This window comes from Dermacentor silvarum, chromosome 1, assembly GCF_013339745.2.
Source record: "Dermacentor silvarum isolate Dsil-2018 chromosome 1, BIME_Dsil_1.4, whole genome shotgun sequence".
NCBI classification, from domain to species: Eukaryota; Metazoa; Arthropoda; class Arachnida; order Ixodida; family Ixodidae; genus Dermacentor; species Dermacentor silvarum.
Window position 1 is genome coordinate 178396004 of NC_051154.1, and position 14390 is coordinate 178410393.

Sequence of the window (14390 nt, forward strand, 5' to 3'; positions counted from 1 at the left end):
TCGACATCCCTTCCAGCCGGTCCTCTGCAGCGTCTACCATGCCCGTCCACCCCCTTTAAAATTGTGGGCATAGACTTGTATGGGCCCCTCCCACTCACGCCCGCTGGTCACTGCTGGATCGTTACCGCAGTGGATCATCTAACGCGGTACGCTGAGACAGCTGCTCTTCGCTCTAGTACTGCCTCCGAAGTCGCCGAGTTTTTCGTGCATGCTATCGTTTTGCGCCACGGCGCACCTCGTGTCCTCCTGAGTGACCGTGGCAAGACGTTCCTTTTGCATGTGCTTCGTGGAGTCCTCCAGGCCTCTGACACCACCCATAAGACTATATCAGCGTACCATACGCAAACAAATGGTCTTATAGAGCGTTTTCATCAAACTTTGTCCGACATGATGTCAATGTATGTTCGACCCGATCACACCAACTGGGACACCATTCTACCTTTCATGACGTTTGCGTATAATATTGCCGTCCAACGTACAACCAATTACAGTCCCTTTTTTTTTGTGTAAAGTCATTAGCCATCTTTCGTCTTGGACACTACACTTCTTTCAGCACCTGCTGCTCCATCCACGTCTCTTCCTGAAGAATTTGCTGCTCGCATCGCCCGCTGCCGTGAAATTGCCCGCGCCAACACCACTACCATTCAGGACAAAAGGAAAATTCGCTATGATGCGACGCGTGGCGTTCCTTCGTTCCGCCCAGGCGATGAAGTTCTTTTGTGGACACCTGTTCGCGCACCGGGGCTCTGTGAAAAATTTGTTCACCGATATCTCGGCCCCTACACCGTTTTGCAAAGAACTTCAGCTGTTAACTACCGCGTCACTCCTGTCAGCTCAGCTACTGACGGCCGCCACCGCACTACAGAAATCGTTCACATCTCTCGCCTGAAACCCTGCATTCGCCGTACCTACCCTTTCTAGCTTGCAGTCTTGCTGACCGCTTCCTGAAGGGGGGGGAGTTAGTGTGAGCACATTTTGGGCATATCGTCGTCGTCATCTCTACATACGACTCATCATCATCATCTTTTGTCTCGTGCGGTGCTCTTTTGTCTCGTGCGGTGCGGTGCTCGTGCGGCGGATGAGCGTAGAGGAGGAAAAACAGGCTGGAAAAAAGGGCAAAATGTCCCAATCTTTATGGTCCAATGTGACGTACATGGACAACACGTTCACCAGTGTGCGGTTGGTAAGCTCGGTCAGCCCATTTGTTTGCTGGTGATACGGTGTTAAGTGGTGAAAGCTAGAAGCACACAATAAAAGACGCTCTTCTACGACATCTGCAATAAAGTGGTGGCTGCGGTCGCTGATGATGACTAGAGGAGGGCCATGACGAAGAATGACTGAGTGCAGCAGAAAAAGGGAAACTAGGCTGGTGGTGGCAGATGGTAAAGCAGCCGTCTCGCAGTACCGAGTCAGATGGTCGGCAAATGCGATGATCCAGCAGTTTCCTTTCAATGAGCAGTGAAAGGGACCCATGAGATCAATTCCAACATGCTCGAAAGGAAAGCTAGGAGGCGTCAGTGGTTGTAGGAGTCCGGCTGGCATCGTAGTTAGATGCTTGTGGGCCTGACACTGAGCACAACTGGCCACATACATATCAGTCAACCGTTGCATTCAGGGCCAGTAAAACCGTTCTTGGGCACGATGAAACGTATGCGCTGCTATTAGATGTCCAGAAGTAGGATCGTCGTGCATGGCCAGCATAATAGCGGAGCAGAGCTTCTCTGCAACTACAAGAAGGAAGCGGGCACCAGTGGTGGCGGAATTCCTTTTGTAGAGGAAGCCATCACGAACACAAAAGCCTCGGGTTGTTGTGGAGTCACGCGCAGCGTTGAAAAGCGGCTCTAAGCTGAAGTCTTCTCGCTGCTCCTTCTCAAAAGTCTCCTTATCAAGAAATGCTGGTGCCAAAGAAGCAATCAGGTGGTCAAAGTTATCCGGATCAATAAGTGTCGTGTTTCGCGGCATTCGCGAAAGGCAGTCAGCATCAGAGTGTCGGCAACTACTCTTGTATGAGACTGTGAAGTTGTACTCCTGGAAACGTAGAGCCCAGCGTGTGAGACGACCAGAGGGATCACGAAGGTTGACAAGCCAGCACAATTAATGATGATCTGTGACGACTGTGAATGGCTGCCCATACACATACGAGCAGAAACATTGCCCAGCAGAAATGACTGCTAGGCATTCTTGCTCAGTAACAGTGTAATTGCATCTAGGCTTACTTAATGTGCAACTTGCATAAGCAATTACGTGCTCTTTCCAGTCGCATCGTTGAACGAGGACTCCACCGACGCGCAAGCCACTCGCATCGGTGTGGATCTCTGTCGCTGAGGCTGGGTCGAAATGCTGAAGGATGGGTCCCGTCGTCAGTAGAAACTTCAGTTGATGAAAAGAAGCGTCACACTCATGAGTCCAATCAAAAGTGGTGTCCTTATGCAGAAGACATAGGCGACATCAGCAAAAGCAGGTATCATCATCATCATCAGCAGCAGCAGCAGCAGCAGCAGCCTATATTTGTCCACTGCAGGACGAAGGCCTCTACCTGCGACCTAGTTTTCTGCTGTCCTCGACTGTACTTCCTATCTCTTGGTATCCATTCTGTAACTCTAATGGTCCACCGTTATCCAGTTATCCATCCTACGCATTACATGGCCTGCCCAGCTCCATTTTTTTTTTTTTTCTCTTAATGTCAGTTAAAATATCAGCTATCCCCGTTTACTCTCTGATCCAAACTGCTTTCTTCCTGTCTCTTAACGTCAGGCCTAACATTTTTTGTTCCATCGCTCTTTGTGCAGTCCTTAACTTATTCTTGAGTTTCTTTGTTAACCTCCAAGTTTCTGCCCCATATGTTAGCACCGGTAGAATGCAATGATTGTACAGTTTTCTTTTCAACGATAATGGTAAGCTCCCAGTCAGGATTTGGCAATGCCTGCCATATGCACTCCAACCCAATTTTATTCTTCTGTAAATTTCCTTCTCATGATCAGGGTCCCCTGTGAGTAGTTGACCAACATAAACCTAGAGGCTGACTGGCGATTCTGAATTCTTGTTCCCTTGCTAGGCTATTGAACATTATCTTTGTCTTCTGCATATTAATCTTCAACCCCACTCTTATACTTTCTCGGTTAAGGTTCTCAATCATTTGTTGTAATTCGTCCCCATTGTTGCTGAATAGGATATGTCATCTGCAAACTGAAGGTTGCCGGATCCTCCCTCCTAAGCTTTCCCACTCTAATGGCTTGAATACTTCTTCAAAGCATGCAGTGAATAGCATCGGAGAGATTGTGTCTCCTTGCCCGACCCCTTTCTTGATAGGCAACTTTCTACTTTTCTTGTGGAGAATCAAGGTAGCTGTGGAATCTTTGTAGATATTTGCTAAAATATTCACATATGCCTCCCGTACTCCTTGTCTCTGAATGCAATGCCCCTATGACTGCTGGTATCTTTATTGAATCAAATGACTTTTCATAATCAATGAAAGCTATAATGAAAGCAGGTATAAATTGGCGGAAATAAGAGTAGAGGCCTAGGAAACAAGGAAGCTCTTTAACAGACCAAAGAGGCTTGAACTCTTTAACAGCTGCTGTCTTTTGTGGGTCAGGCCTGATACCATCCTTGCCTACAAGATAGCCAACGCACAATGTCTGTTGCTCATCGAAGTGACATTTCTTAGAATTCAGGACTAGGCCGGCGTGTTCAATGCAATCTAAGACAACTTCCAGGCACCAGTTGTGCTCTTCAAAAGTGCTTCCAAAGATGACAACATTGTCTAGGTAACACATGCAAATATCCCATTTGAGGCCTTGAAGAATGGTGTCCATAAATGTTTCGAAAGTCGTGGGTATGTTGCAGTGACGAACTCAAAAAGGCCGTTCGGGGGGATATAAATGCCATTTTTTGCTTGTCCCTCGGGTGCATTGGGATTTGCCAGTACCTCGATCGTAAATCAACAGAAGAAAAGTAGAACGCCGAATGAAGGCAGTCCAATGCATCATCTATGCTTGGAAGATGGTAAACATTTTTTTTGGTAATGAAATTGAGACGGCGGTAGTCCGCACAAGTACCATCTTTCTTTTCACAAGTATAACTGGAGCAGCCCACGGACTGGATGATTCCTGGATTGCGCCTTTCTGTAGCATATCGTGAACTTGTTCGTCGATAATGTTGCACTCTGACATTGATAGTCGAAAGGGTTTATGTCAAACAGGCCGCACCGACCACATGTTAATTCTGTGCTTGGTTCAAGACACAGGAATGGACGGCATGTTACCCCCTGGGCAAAGTCGAAGATACTTAAGTGCTTAGTTAGAACGTTCCCTAATGTACAGCGCTCGTCTGTGCTGATTGGCTTGCTGATCATAGGCAGAATCTTGAGTCTTCTGAACAAACCTCAACTTGTTTATGCAGAAGATCTGTGAGCATTGCGACTCGGCGTAGACTTGTGCTCTTTGAAGGAAGCAAGCTTCATGCCAGCAGGTACCACTGAATTTTCACCTGAAGGGTAGACACTCCATAATTTAGAGCGATGCTGAGCCACAGACACAAGACAATGTGGTAGAAAAATATTCTTCTTTATGCATAGTAAATGCACAGGCTCTACTGTGGCATCGAAGGCCTGATGATTGGTACTAGTGCAGCCCACCAGAACACACACAGCTGAGAAAACAGGCACAAGAGAGTCCTCACAGACATGAAATGCACCATCCTCACTTGGACGAGCTCATCCTGCATGAGCTCATAAGAAATGTCGCCACTCACGAACATCTCCCTTGAACATCTCCCTTGTTCGGAAATCAACTGTGGCACCACACATCTGTAGGAAATCAATACCTAATATAACATCATGTGAGGATCGGTAAAGAATGGTAAATTCAGTCGTGAGAACTTGACAACCCAGGGACACTTTTGCAGAGCAAGAACGAACAGACTGCAACGAATCCCCACTCACGCCACAATATGTTGCCACTTGGTTCCATTGAAATACCACTTTGCATCCTATAACCTTCTAAAAAACAAACCTCATCACAGAAATAACAGCACCAGTGTCCACTAACGCAAATACAGGTGGAAGCATATCTTTCAGCAGCGAATCTCCAGCAACCTCACCTCCATTGGCCACGCTCTTTAGTTTTCCTGGCGGTGGTGACCTTGAATGATGCCGTGGTGAAGAAGACTGGTGCAATTGAGGAACAGGAGGTGGCATCACGCTACGGTCAGAGGCAGATGAGCGGTTCTGGAAGTTTCCTTGCCTAAAGTTGCTGCTAGAAGGCGATTGCGCCATAGAAGGCCATTGGGGTGTTGGGCACTGGGGCAGCAAGTTGATCGTACCGAGACCTTTGGCAATGAGGACAAAAACGCTATATGTGACCAAGAACGCCACAGATGTAGCATGTAGGAAGTGGATGACTTCTGCGGTAGTCTTCAGAACAGTCAGACACTTCAGCACGCCTAGGACGAATGAATGGGTCGTAAGGCGGAGCACTGCGACTCGTGGGGCGACCAGAGGAACGGGCGCAACGATAGCGAGGTTCAAATCGGGTATCTGAAGAGTAGTTTCCTCTCGATGCTGGCGCGTGTCGGTACTCTGATAAATCCGCAACGTTGACTGATAGTTGCCATACATTCAATGGTGGAGAAGTCGCCGGGGCTTGCGAAAAGGAGGTGTCGGAGACATCAGGCCGGCGACGTGCTGTCTCGTTGTGGCTGTACAGCTCTTCGCGGGCGATGTCTTATGGTTGACGCCAAATGAAGAGCTCATTTGAAGAGGTCAAATGAAGAGCTCATTTTGATACTGGCCACAGTAGTAACATTGACAAATCGGCCAGACCTTTTTATTCGGAGCATCTTCAGTGCCTCGAACGTACGACAGTGCTTCATGACATCAGACACTGAAGCGAGACTGTCCTTGCTGATCAGGAAATTGTACACATCCTCTGCTATGCCCTTGAGCAGGTGCCTGACTTTGTCTTCTTCGGACATTCTTGCGTTGGCTTGCTTGCACAATTTTAAAATATCCTCCATGTAGGTAGTACAAGTCTCGCCTGGTAGCTGTGCTTTCTGTGCCAGGGTGTGCTCTGCGCGTTTCTTTTTCGCGTCCAAATCACCGAAGCATTCTTTTATCTCATGGAGGAAACGTTTTCACGTGGTTAATAATTTTTCATGATTCTCAAACCACATCAGGTTTGAACCACATCTCAAATCACTCAAACCCCTTTCTCTCCTCTAGGAATTCTGTACGGAGCGGCGCCTGCGTCCCACACCCCACCAGCGCATGCGCATCCCCTCCCCCTCTCTCTCCTCTCCTGCGCTCCCCCCCCCCTTTCTCTCCTCTAGGAATACTCTACGGAGCGGCGCCTGCGTCCCACACCCCACCAGCGCATGTGCGTCCCCTCCCTCTCTCTCTCCTCTCCTACACTCCCCCCCCCCCTTTCTCTCCTCTAGGAATACTCTACGGAGCGGCGCCTGCATCCCACAACCCACCAGCACATGCGTGTCCCCTCCCCCTCTCTCTCCTCTCCTACGCAGCGTTCCCCCCTTTCTCTCCTCTAGGAATACTCTACGGAGCGGCGCCCGCATGCCACACCCCCACAGCGCATGTGCGTCCGCTCCCCCTCTCTCTCCTCTCCTACGCTCCCCCCCTTTCTCTCCTCTAGGAATCCGGAGCGGCGCGCTCGACAGGTGGTGCGACAGTTGCATACTCTGCTGGGGGCGCCCCGGTAGTTCCGCCGTATGAAAATGACAGAGTGTGCGCGCCTCATTCTCTCTCCTGTGCAGCGCCGTGATGAGCGCTCGGGCCGCTGCTGCGAAACCATCTCCTGCTCAAGCTAACCATCTCCCCGCTGCTTCGCATCCACACATGGTTCCCTTTAGCGGGAGATGGAGTAATTTTTTTTTCTTTCTCATTGCCTCCGCTCACACTTCTTTGTCTTCCACTCACGCGGCTACATTTACTGTATTTATTTATTTATTTATAAGTATCTTACAGAGCCCTTGTGGGGCATTCCACCTTAGTAGGCTAGAAGTGGTACTGCGTGCTATCAAGTCTTCCGGCCTTACGCTGAAATCTGAAAAATGTCACTTCGCCTACAAACAGCTCGAATTCCTGGGCCACGCTGTCAGCTCTGCAGACGTTTTACCAGACCCAGTAAAGGGGGCAGTACAGTAAATACAGACATAAAGATTAAAATACAATAACACCTTAACAAAGTAAAACATTGATTAGCACAGATTAGTGCATCGATACATACACACAAATATATATATATATACAGTTGAGTCCCACTACAACGAAATTCACAGGACACATGAAAAATTTCGTTGTGGCGGAACTTCGTTAACGCGAAATTGGTATGTATATACGTACGCCAAACAGCAAAGCCGTGAACGAAACCGAAATCATCGTCCGGGAAATCTTCGCGATGGCGGGGGGGGGCAAAGGTTGAGACGTACCAAAGGCAGTCGATAAAGTGTCAACTTCATGAGAGAATGCATTTCGCGCCGCTGTTACAGCATTTATCGTACATTACAGCCGATGCCTAACCCAACGCGCGTGCCCGGCCGAACGCGAAACACTCATTTTGCGGCACATGCACCGTCGCAATGAAGCGGTTTGAATTATCACAATTTCACTGCATATTTATGATAAAGTCAGCAAGTTTGGCAAGCTTGCGCTTACCGGAAGTTTTATTTCCCGAAGTCGGTCAGCCTGGATTTCTTACACTTCACGGCAAGCAAAGGCGTTACGCGAGTCTCAGAGTCCGTTAAAAGAGCCATCGCAATTGTCGTGGGTTATGTTAACTTTTCTGATGAGGCGAAAATGATCGATTACTTTCAAAGCAGTTGCTGGAGTCGGTGTGTCTAGCGGATAGTCATTTTCCCCAGAGGACGAGACGTTAGCATCTCGTTGACAACAGCGGCTGCGGCGCGGCCGCTATCATGAAAGCAATTTGCGACGTGCACAAAGTGAGCGCCCGCGCGGGCCTCATCTTCAAAGCGATCTGCGATAGGGGCAAAGTGCAACTAGTGCTGGTAGAGTCGTGTGCGCTGTGCTTTCAACGTTTTGTTCCCGTTGAAGCGAGAGACGGCACGGAGGTCAATTCGCTCGCTGCGATCGCACCTTCTCATTCCAGCATGTTGAAACCGGGTTTCCGCGGTCATAGAGCGAGATGTGTTCATGTTTACCTGTGCGCCCGTGACACTGTGCTTGGTAATTTAGTTAGTAAGCGAATGTTCACAAGTTCATACGGCAATTAAAACACTATCTTTAGTTCGTATAGCTGTCGACTAATCTGCTATCGCAACCGATGCTTCACCTTGCGGGCGAAACTGCGAGATTTTTCCTTCTGCTTTCGGCCTTGGCGATCGTATGTGCCTTCTCCTCGAGAGAGAGAAATTTACACTTCTTCATTGGTGTAGCCATTTCGACCGGACACAGGCGACAGAAAACGGCAGCGATTGCGGTGATCCCCTGCAGTGTCGCACAGGCGGGTGATGATCACGCGGGGCTATAGATTGCAGTGGCTTAAACCGGCACTTTGAATTTGATTTCGTTCGCGAAAACCTTGTTCAAGCGGACATACGATCGTCACAGCTTTGGAAGGACCTTCTAATTTGACTACTCGGCAGTTTCAATTTCAATTCAGTCCCAGTTTCGTTCTCAAAAAGTTCGTTGAAGCGGAAATACCGAATAAAACGCCTTCGTTATGAAGGGACTTTTTTTTTTGTATTACTTTCTATGGGCAGCTGACGGGGAATCAGAAAATCTTCGTTGTGGCGGAAATTTCTTGTAGCGGCATTCGTTGTAAGGGGATTCGACTGTATATATAGATATATATATAATGCTTTGTAATTATTGATTTATTTATCATTGTGGTGATGATTATTATCTGTGAGCCAGTATGGCAACTGTGGCAACCAATGGTTACAACATACGGTGATGCTACATATCCAGTTCAAATGCCCCTATAACAGCTATTGCTGTAAAACAGGAATATATACAGCATGAAACAAGTGTTTTCTGCATGTGAGGGGACAAAAAAAATTAATAAATAATTACTACCTGTTGCGCAATGGCTGATGCAGTCTGCTTATTGTCTCCAGTCAGAAGAACAACCTTAAAGCCCATCTCTTTCAGTTCACTCACAGTGGCTTTGGACTCAGGCTTCAGTGTGTCTGACACAGCAAGTATACCTGCAAGAACACCTGAACAGTAAAATATATCAATCAGCTCATACAATCGTATTTCTGAAAGTATAGAATGTGAGAGGTGTTAAAACATTGTCTAATATGTTAAAGAAAACTATGATGCAATCCTGGTTGCACCTTAGACATATGCGAGAAAAGGAAAAGCACAAACTGGATATTACATGTAAAAATCAACACTGTAACCTGCAAAGTCTTCGTAGTGTGGAAATACTATAAAACAAGAAAATGAGAACTGTGTTGCCACATTAACGAAACAAGAAAATTTTAGTAATTGAATGCTAACAGGAGACCATTACAAGCTTGTAGAGCACATAAAACAGAGCTCCATGTAAAGGTCTTACCTATCCCTACCTAGATAATGTACAATGACTGAAAAAGGCTAAATGTTCTAGTGAAATGGTGAAGATTCCTAGCATTTCAAAGAGAATTTACACCCACCAATTGCTTGGTTGTGTTGGCATGACATCTCGTAAAATACTGCAGCTAGTCCTTCACTCTTTTTAGTGTATAGTATTTATGACTTGCCTGATCATCTTTCTTCTCAAGTTATACTTGTCGTGAGCAACCTGCATAGTATATCATCAGATTCATTCCAATTATAAATAACTAATATTTCAGACTGGTCTGGATGCAATGAGTACTTGGTGTTCCTTCTGTCTAATGACACTACACCTTTCTAAAACAAAAGTAATGCCTTTTGTAAACCAAACTTTTAGGATTCCTACCTCCTACATGTTATATCACCAGGGCTTAAAGCCAAGGTGGGCTCAGAAGGCCAGGCCCTCCCACCAAAATATATGGAAGAGGGAGGGCGACAGCCCCTCCTCGCCTGACAATCAACACACCCACACACACGCACCCACATACGCACACGTGTGCAGCCCACATTTGCATGTGAGCTCTTCCTCGAGCAAAAGCAAACTTTAAGCACTGTGCATAACAGTGTCATAAACCCTACCAATAAGTATAGATATCTTGCCATTTACTTAGATCCTGATTTAACATGGAACCATCACATTAACCTCCCTCTTGCAGTGACTAACCGCTCACTGGGCCTTCTTTTACACAAGCTTGGAAAAGCTTCAGTGCACATTAAAAAATTCGCCAACATTCAGCCAAAATTCAGCATGCATCTGCAATCTGCATCATTGGGAAGGGTACTTGAGAGAAGAGAATTTAAACCATATAATAGCTTTCATCATGAACCATTATAACACATTTCGATATTCTGTTGCCATTTTTTATGACTATTGACTGGTTTCTTCAAGTTCCATTCAAACATTGTCAGCGGAAACACTGTGAGCTTTAAAGCATTAAGCAAGGTCATTCATACTTGACAAAATAAATGGCTGAGATGATATGCCATCAAACACTGCTACAGAAATAAAACATGCATAGTTTCAAGCACTTATTTGCAGTTATTACACCCACTTAAATTTTCTTAATTTTTTTTCAGCCTACCTTTTTGTGCTAGTGTCTTTTCTACATTGAACTGTTTTCCTTCAATTGCACTATACTAAAAGATTTCTGAAATTGTATTGTTTCAAAGTTTTTGAAGTTCCCACATCCCCCTTTTTTTTTTACTGTACATATTATAGTTCAGTGCTTTGCATTGCTGCTACTAGGTTTGACTGTAGCTACACTTTCTTACCAGGAAAGTCTTATACATTCCAGACAGTACTAATGGCATAAATGAACCTCATAAAGCTGATAATCTACAACCTACAAAGCTATAAACATCAACCTTGCTAAATCATCTTGGCAATTTGAAAATTGCAGCAATTATCAAAGCGCTGACAATCATTCGTGAGCAGGCTCACAAACCTATTAGTACCAGAGTGTGTACACCAGGAAAATCTAAAACCGATAGGTTTTTTTTTTTTTTTTTTTCACTCTGTATTCAAGAGGCCTCAATTTCTTTAGTGCTTTTAACTAAGACTTTATGACCATATTGTCACAGCCTTATCATAGTAATCATGTCAATTCTGCAGAACATTTTTAGTTTTATATGATGTATGATGATAAACATTTGACCATTAGCATAAGAATATAATAATAAGTACATGTGCAAAATGCACATTTCCAATAATTACGCATTTCTCACCTCGAGTAAAAAAAGTAATGCCTGAATGGCAAACGCTTGCCTCCTACTGAGTAGAAACTTACTAGGCACACAGCTTACTATAACACTGGCCGCACAATGAAACCCATGCGGCATAAATACAAATTCTGCTAATGTGTAACAACAAAATGACAGGCAGTTTTACCATTTATGGCACACAAAATAACTGTCTGCCCCATCATTTCCCTATTGGCCATCAAGCTGTCAACAGAAGAAAACACTTCAACAGAGTTCTTCTTCATCCATTCTCGGTTGCCCACAAGCACGTCATACGTATTGTCCCATTTGTCTGCAAAGCATAAATATTATATATGTATGCCAGGACAGAATATGCACACCTACAATGTTGTAACTAACAATTTGTGTTATTGACTAAAACTAATGACATCCATCAATAAATAATGCAGGCTCAGTTACCAATACTACCCACCTTGAGTAGCAAACCTCAACAGAGTGCAACGATTTTAATGAAAATGGTTGATCAGAACTAAAACACCACATAAAGGGTACAGAGGAGCCCACTTATTTGATGCAATTTATGATAACATGACATCAACAAAATTTGACATAACAACAGCCAAGCAGTCAAACAGATGTGCTTATTGTTTGATCAATCCTAGGCCAAAATGAATCTCTTTACATACTGTATAGAGCAAAAGCCAAGAGATCATGAGAATGATAAAGCCTACAGCGTAATAAAGTACAAAATATTGTGCATTTTGTTTCTTAATGCTGTTACAATAAACAATTACAGTATTTAATATTTAATTATCTAAATTTCTGTTTCCAATTATATACTACAGTTAAAGTGCAATAACTTGTGGAAGTCCAGCTTTTCAACGCAAGGAAATTGTTTACATAGACCGTACTTTACAGGACGCTAATTGTTCCTGAACCGTGTCATTGTGTGAGAATGATAGCAAAAATTGAAGGTCTTGCTTAACAGAATCTACAGAACTGGGCATGCCAGTTGACAGTTGAACCACAAACATTAACCTTAAGGTTGCCAGAAATGCTAAAACAATAGTATAAGCAGCAACAGTGTAAAACAAGCATACACAGTTGCTACTACAGTTACTGTATATGCTCCCCTTGGGGAGCAGAGTTGCGCATCTGATTGAACGCACTGCTCGCACCCCTATTCGCCAAATCTGGTCACATGCGCAAAAAGCATCCTTTTGAGGGAAAGCCAACTTCACGGCTGCACCTGCACCATAGAGTTTCTATGGCCTGCACTGCCACCCGCCATGCCACCATCGTCGCAAGCTGCTGTGCGCTGCCGCCCGCCGTGCCACCTGGCCTTCACGGAATGAAGGAGCAAGCACACTCGGCAGTTGAGCCGTGCCGTATCCTGCATTCAAAAGGAGTGGCTTTTCTGCTTAACACGGATGCGTCGGCGGGCAAGATGGCGGACCTATGCGCAACTCTGCTCCCATAGGGTGCATATACAGTAACTCTAGTTGCTACCATGCCACAAGTCTCTGAGACCATTAGAAAAGAGGGGTGGGGGGAGGGGGTGAACAGAGCACAATTTATTTAACTGTTTTCAATTATCTCCGACTCCAGTGCATGTACAAGTAATACATGGGAGTGCTAATAATGGTTAAGCTTAACACATTTATGGCCCACTGCAACTACTCAAGTTTACATGAACTAAAGTCATTGCGTTAACCATGGCAACTCCATATATAGATAGTTGCAGTTAGCTTTTCTTTGTAACTGTGCATGACTAAGGTAAGCCATAACTGACGTTCAGCTGAACTGTGGCTAGCAGGTCCATGCAACTAGGGTTGTTCACAGTTCAGAAGATTAACTCTGAAATGTTTTTAACTGCACTTTCAACTCCATAATCCCCCCTATTAAGAAGTAAGCTTCGATCTCCCCTGCAATGAAAGAACAATGCCTAAACTTGTTAGTAATGACATGAAGAAAAGCTATCACTGAATTTTAAGTCTGTGTATGCACTTGTCTGGAAAAAAAAAACGTGTGACAGACCTTGCTCATTTCCTTCTTGGTTCACTTCTCCAATGTACTGAATTTCTACACAATACGAATCCTGTCCATCCACATACTCTGGTGCATTCTTTAAAGTGCTGGCCACATTTCCAACTTTGCAAGACAGACCAAAGCCTGAGATTGCCTCAAAGCCTTCACAGCTTCCAAGAATGTCTGTCTGCAATAACTGTCACATGCCAAGAAAAGAGAGAAATATGAAAAGTTAAATCAAGCAAGTAAAGCAGCATCTAAGGTACTGAAATTACATTTCAACATGGCACAATGGGGTAATGTTGGCTGTAGTAATATATACATATGTACACTGTGAAAAAAGGTTGCACCCTTTGGGGGCTTAGCTTGTCCCCAAACCATAATCATAGTCTATCTTGCATGCCTTTTCTTTCTTTAACGCTGCACAACCGGTATACCGTCCAGGTCACAAACAGCAAGTGCATTATCAGTGTGACATAGAATTCTTGAAAAGTCCTTTCTTAAAAACTCCGCGTTTGCAGAGTTTTTAAGAAAGGAAACTCAAGCAAGGCACATGACGATTACTGTTTGGAGACAAAATATGCCCCAAAGGGTGTAAACTTTTTTTTAGAGTGTAATTTCAATTCCTAAAGAAAGAACTCACAGAACTTCATGCAGTTAACATTTGAACTTAACTATGTAGGTCGCTACTAAACATGCGCATCATTGGTTGAATTTATGTGAAATTTTATAAGTTTTCTATTATATAGACACATTCCAAGCAACTAACAGATTTCTTTGGGCTAGCTGGTAGGATACTGCACATACATACACAACAAGGAGACACTGACAATACAGGGAATGAGATGGGGCATGTATGTGCCGTCTCATACTAAATGTAGTTCTCATTCTTTATATGAAGACATGAATGGCACTTATTTCAGGTAATTGAATTTTAGTCAGCTATACGCTTGGCAGAAGGGCAGGGCAGAAGTGGAGAGAGGTTTTGATTGACAAGCTGCCTTCCTCGTCCATTTTCCACCTCTCCCCACACCCCTCCTCATGTACAAAGTTGCTTACAAGCTACCGCTTCTCGAGCACAATG

General features: G+C 44.8%; 1 protein-coding gene across 4 annotated transcripts in view; it reads right to left on the minus strand.

Annotated features, from left to right (window-relative positions):
* LOC119436454 (copper-transporting ATPase 2-like) overlaps positions 1-14390 on the minus strand; it is a 135434-nt gene that overhangs the window by 48462 nt on the left and 72582 nt on the right. For 2 of the 4 annotated variants that reach the window (XM_049657908.1, XM_037703307.2), the window contains 3 exons: positions 13316-13502; positions 11466-11609; positions 9053-9195 (listed from right to left, as the gene is read on the minus strand). In XM_049657908.1, the coding sequence (XP_049513865.1) occupies positions 9053-9195; positions 11466-11609; positions 13316-13502 (474 nt within the window). The remainder of the gene's footprint in view (positions 1-9052; positions 9196-11465; positions 11610-13315; positions 13503-14390) is intronic. The other 2 variants (XM_049657897.1, XM_049657903.1) reach the window with 2 other exon arrangements.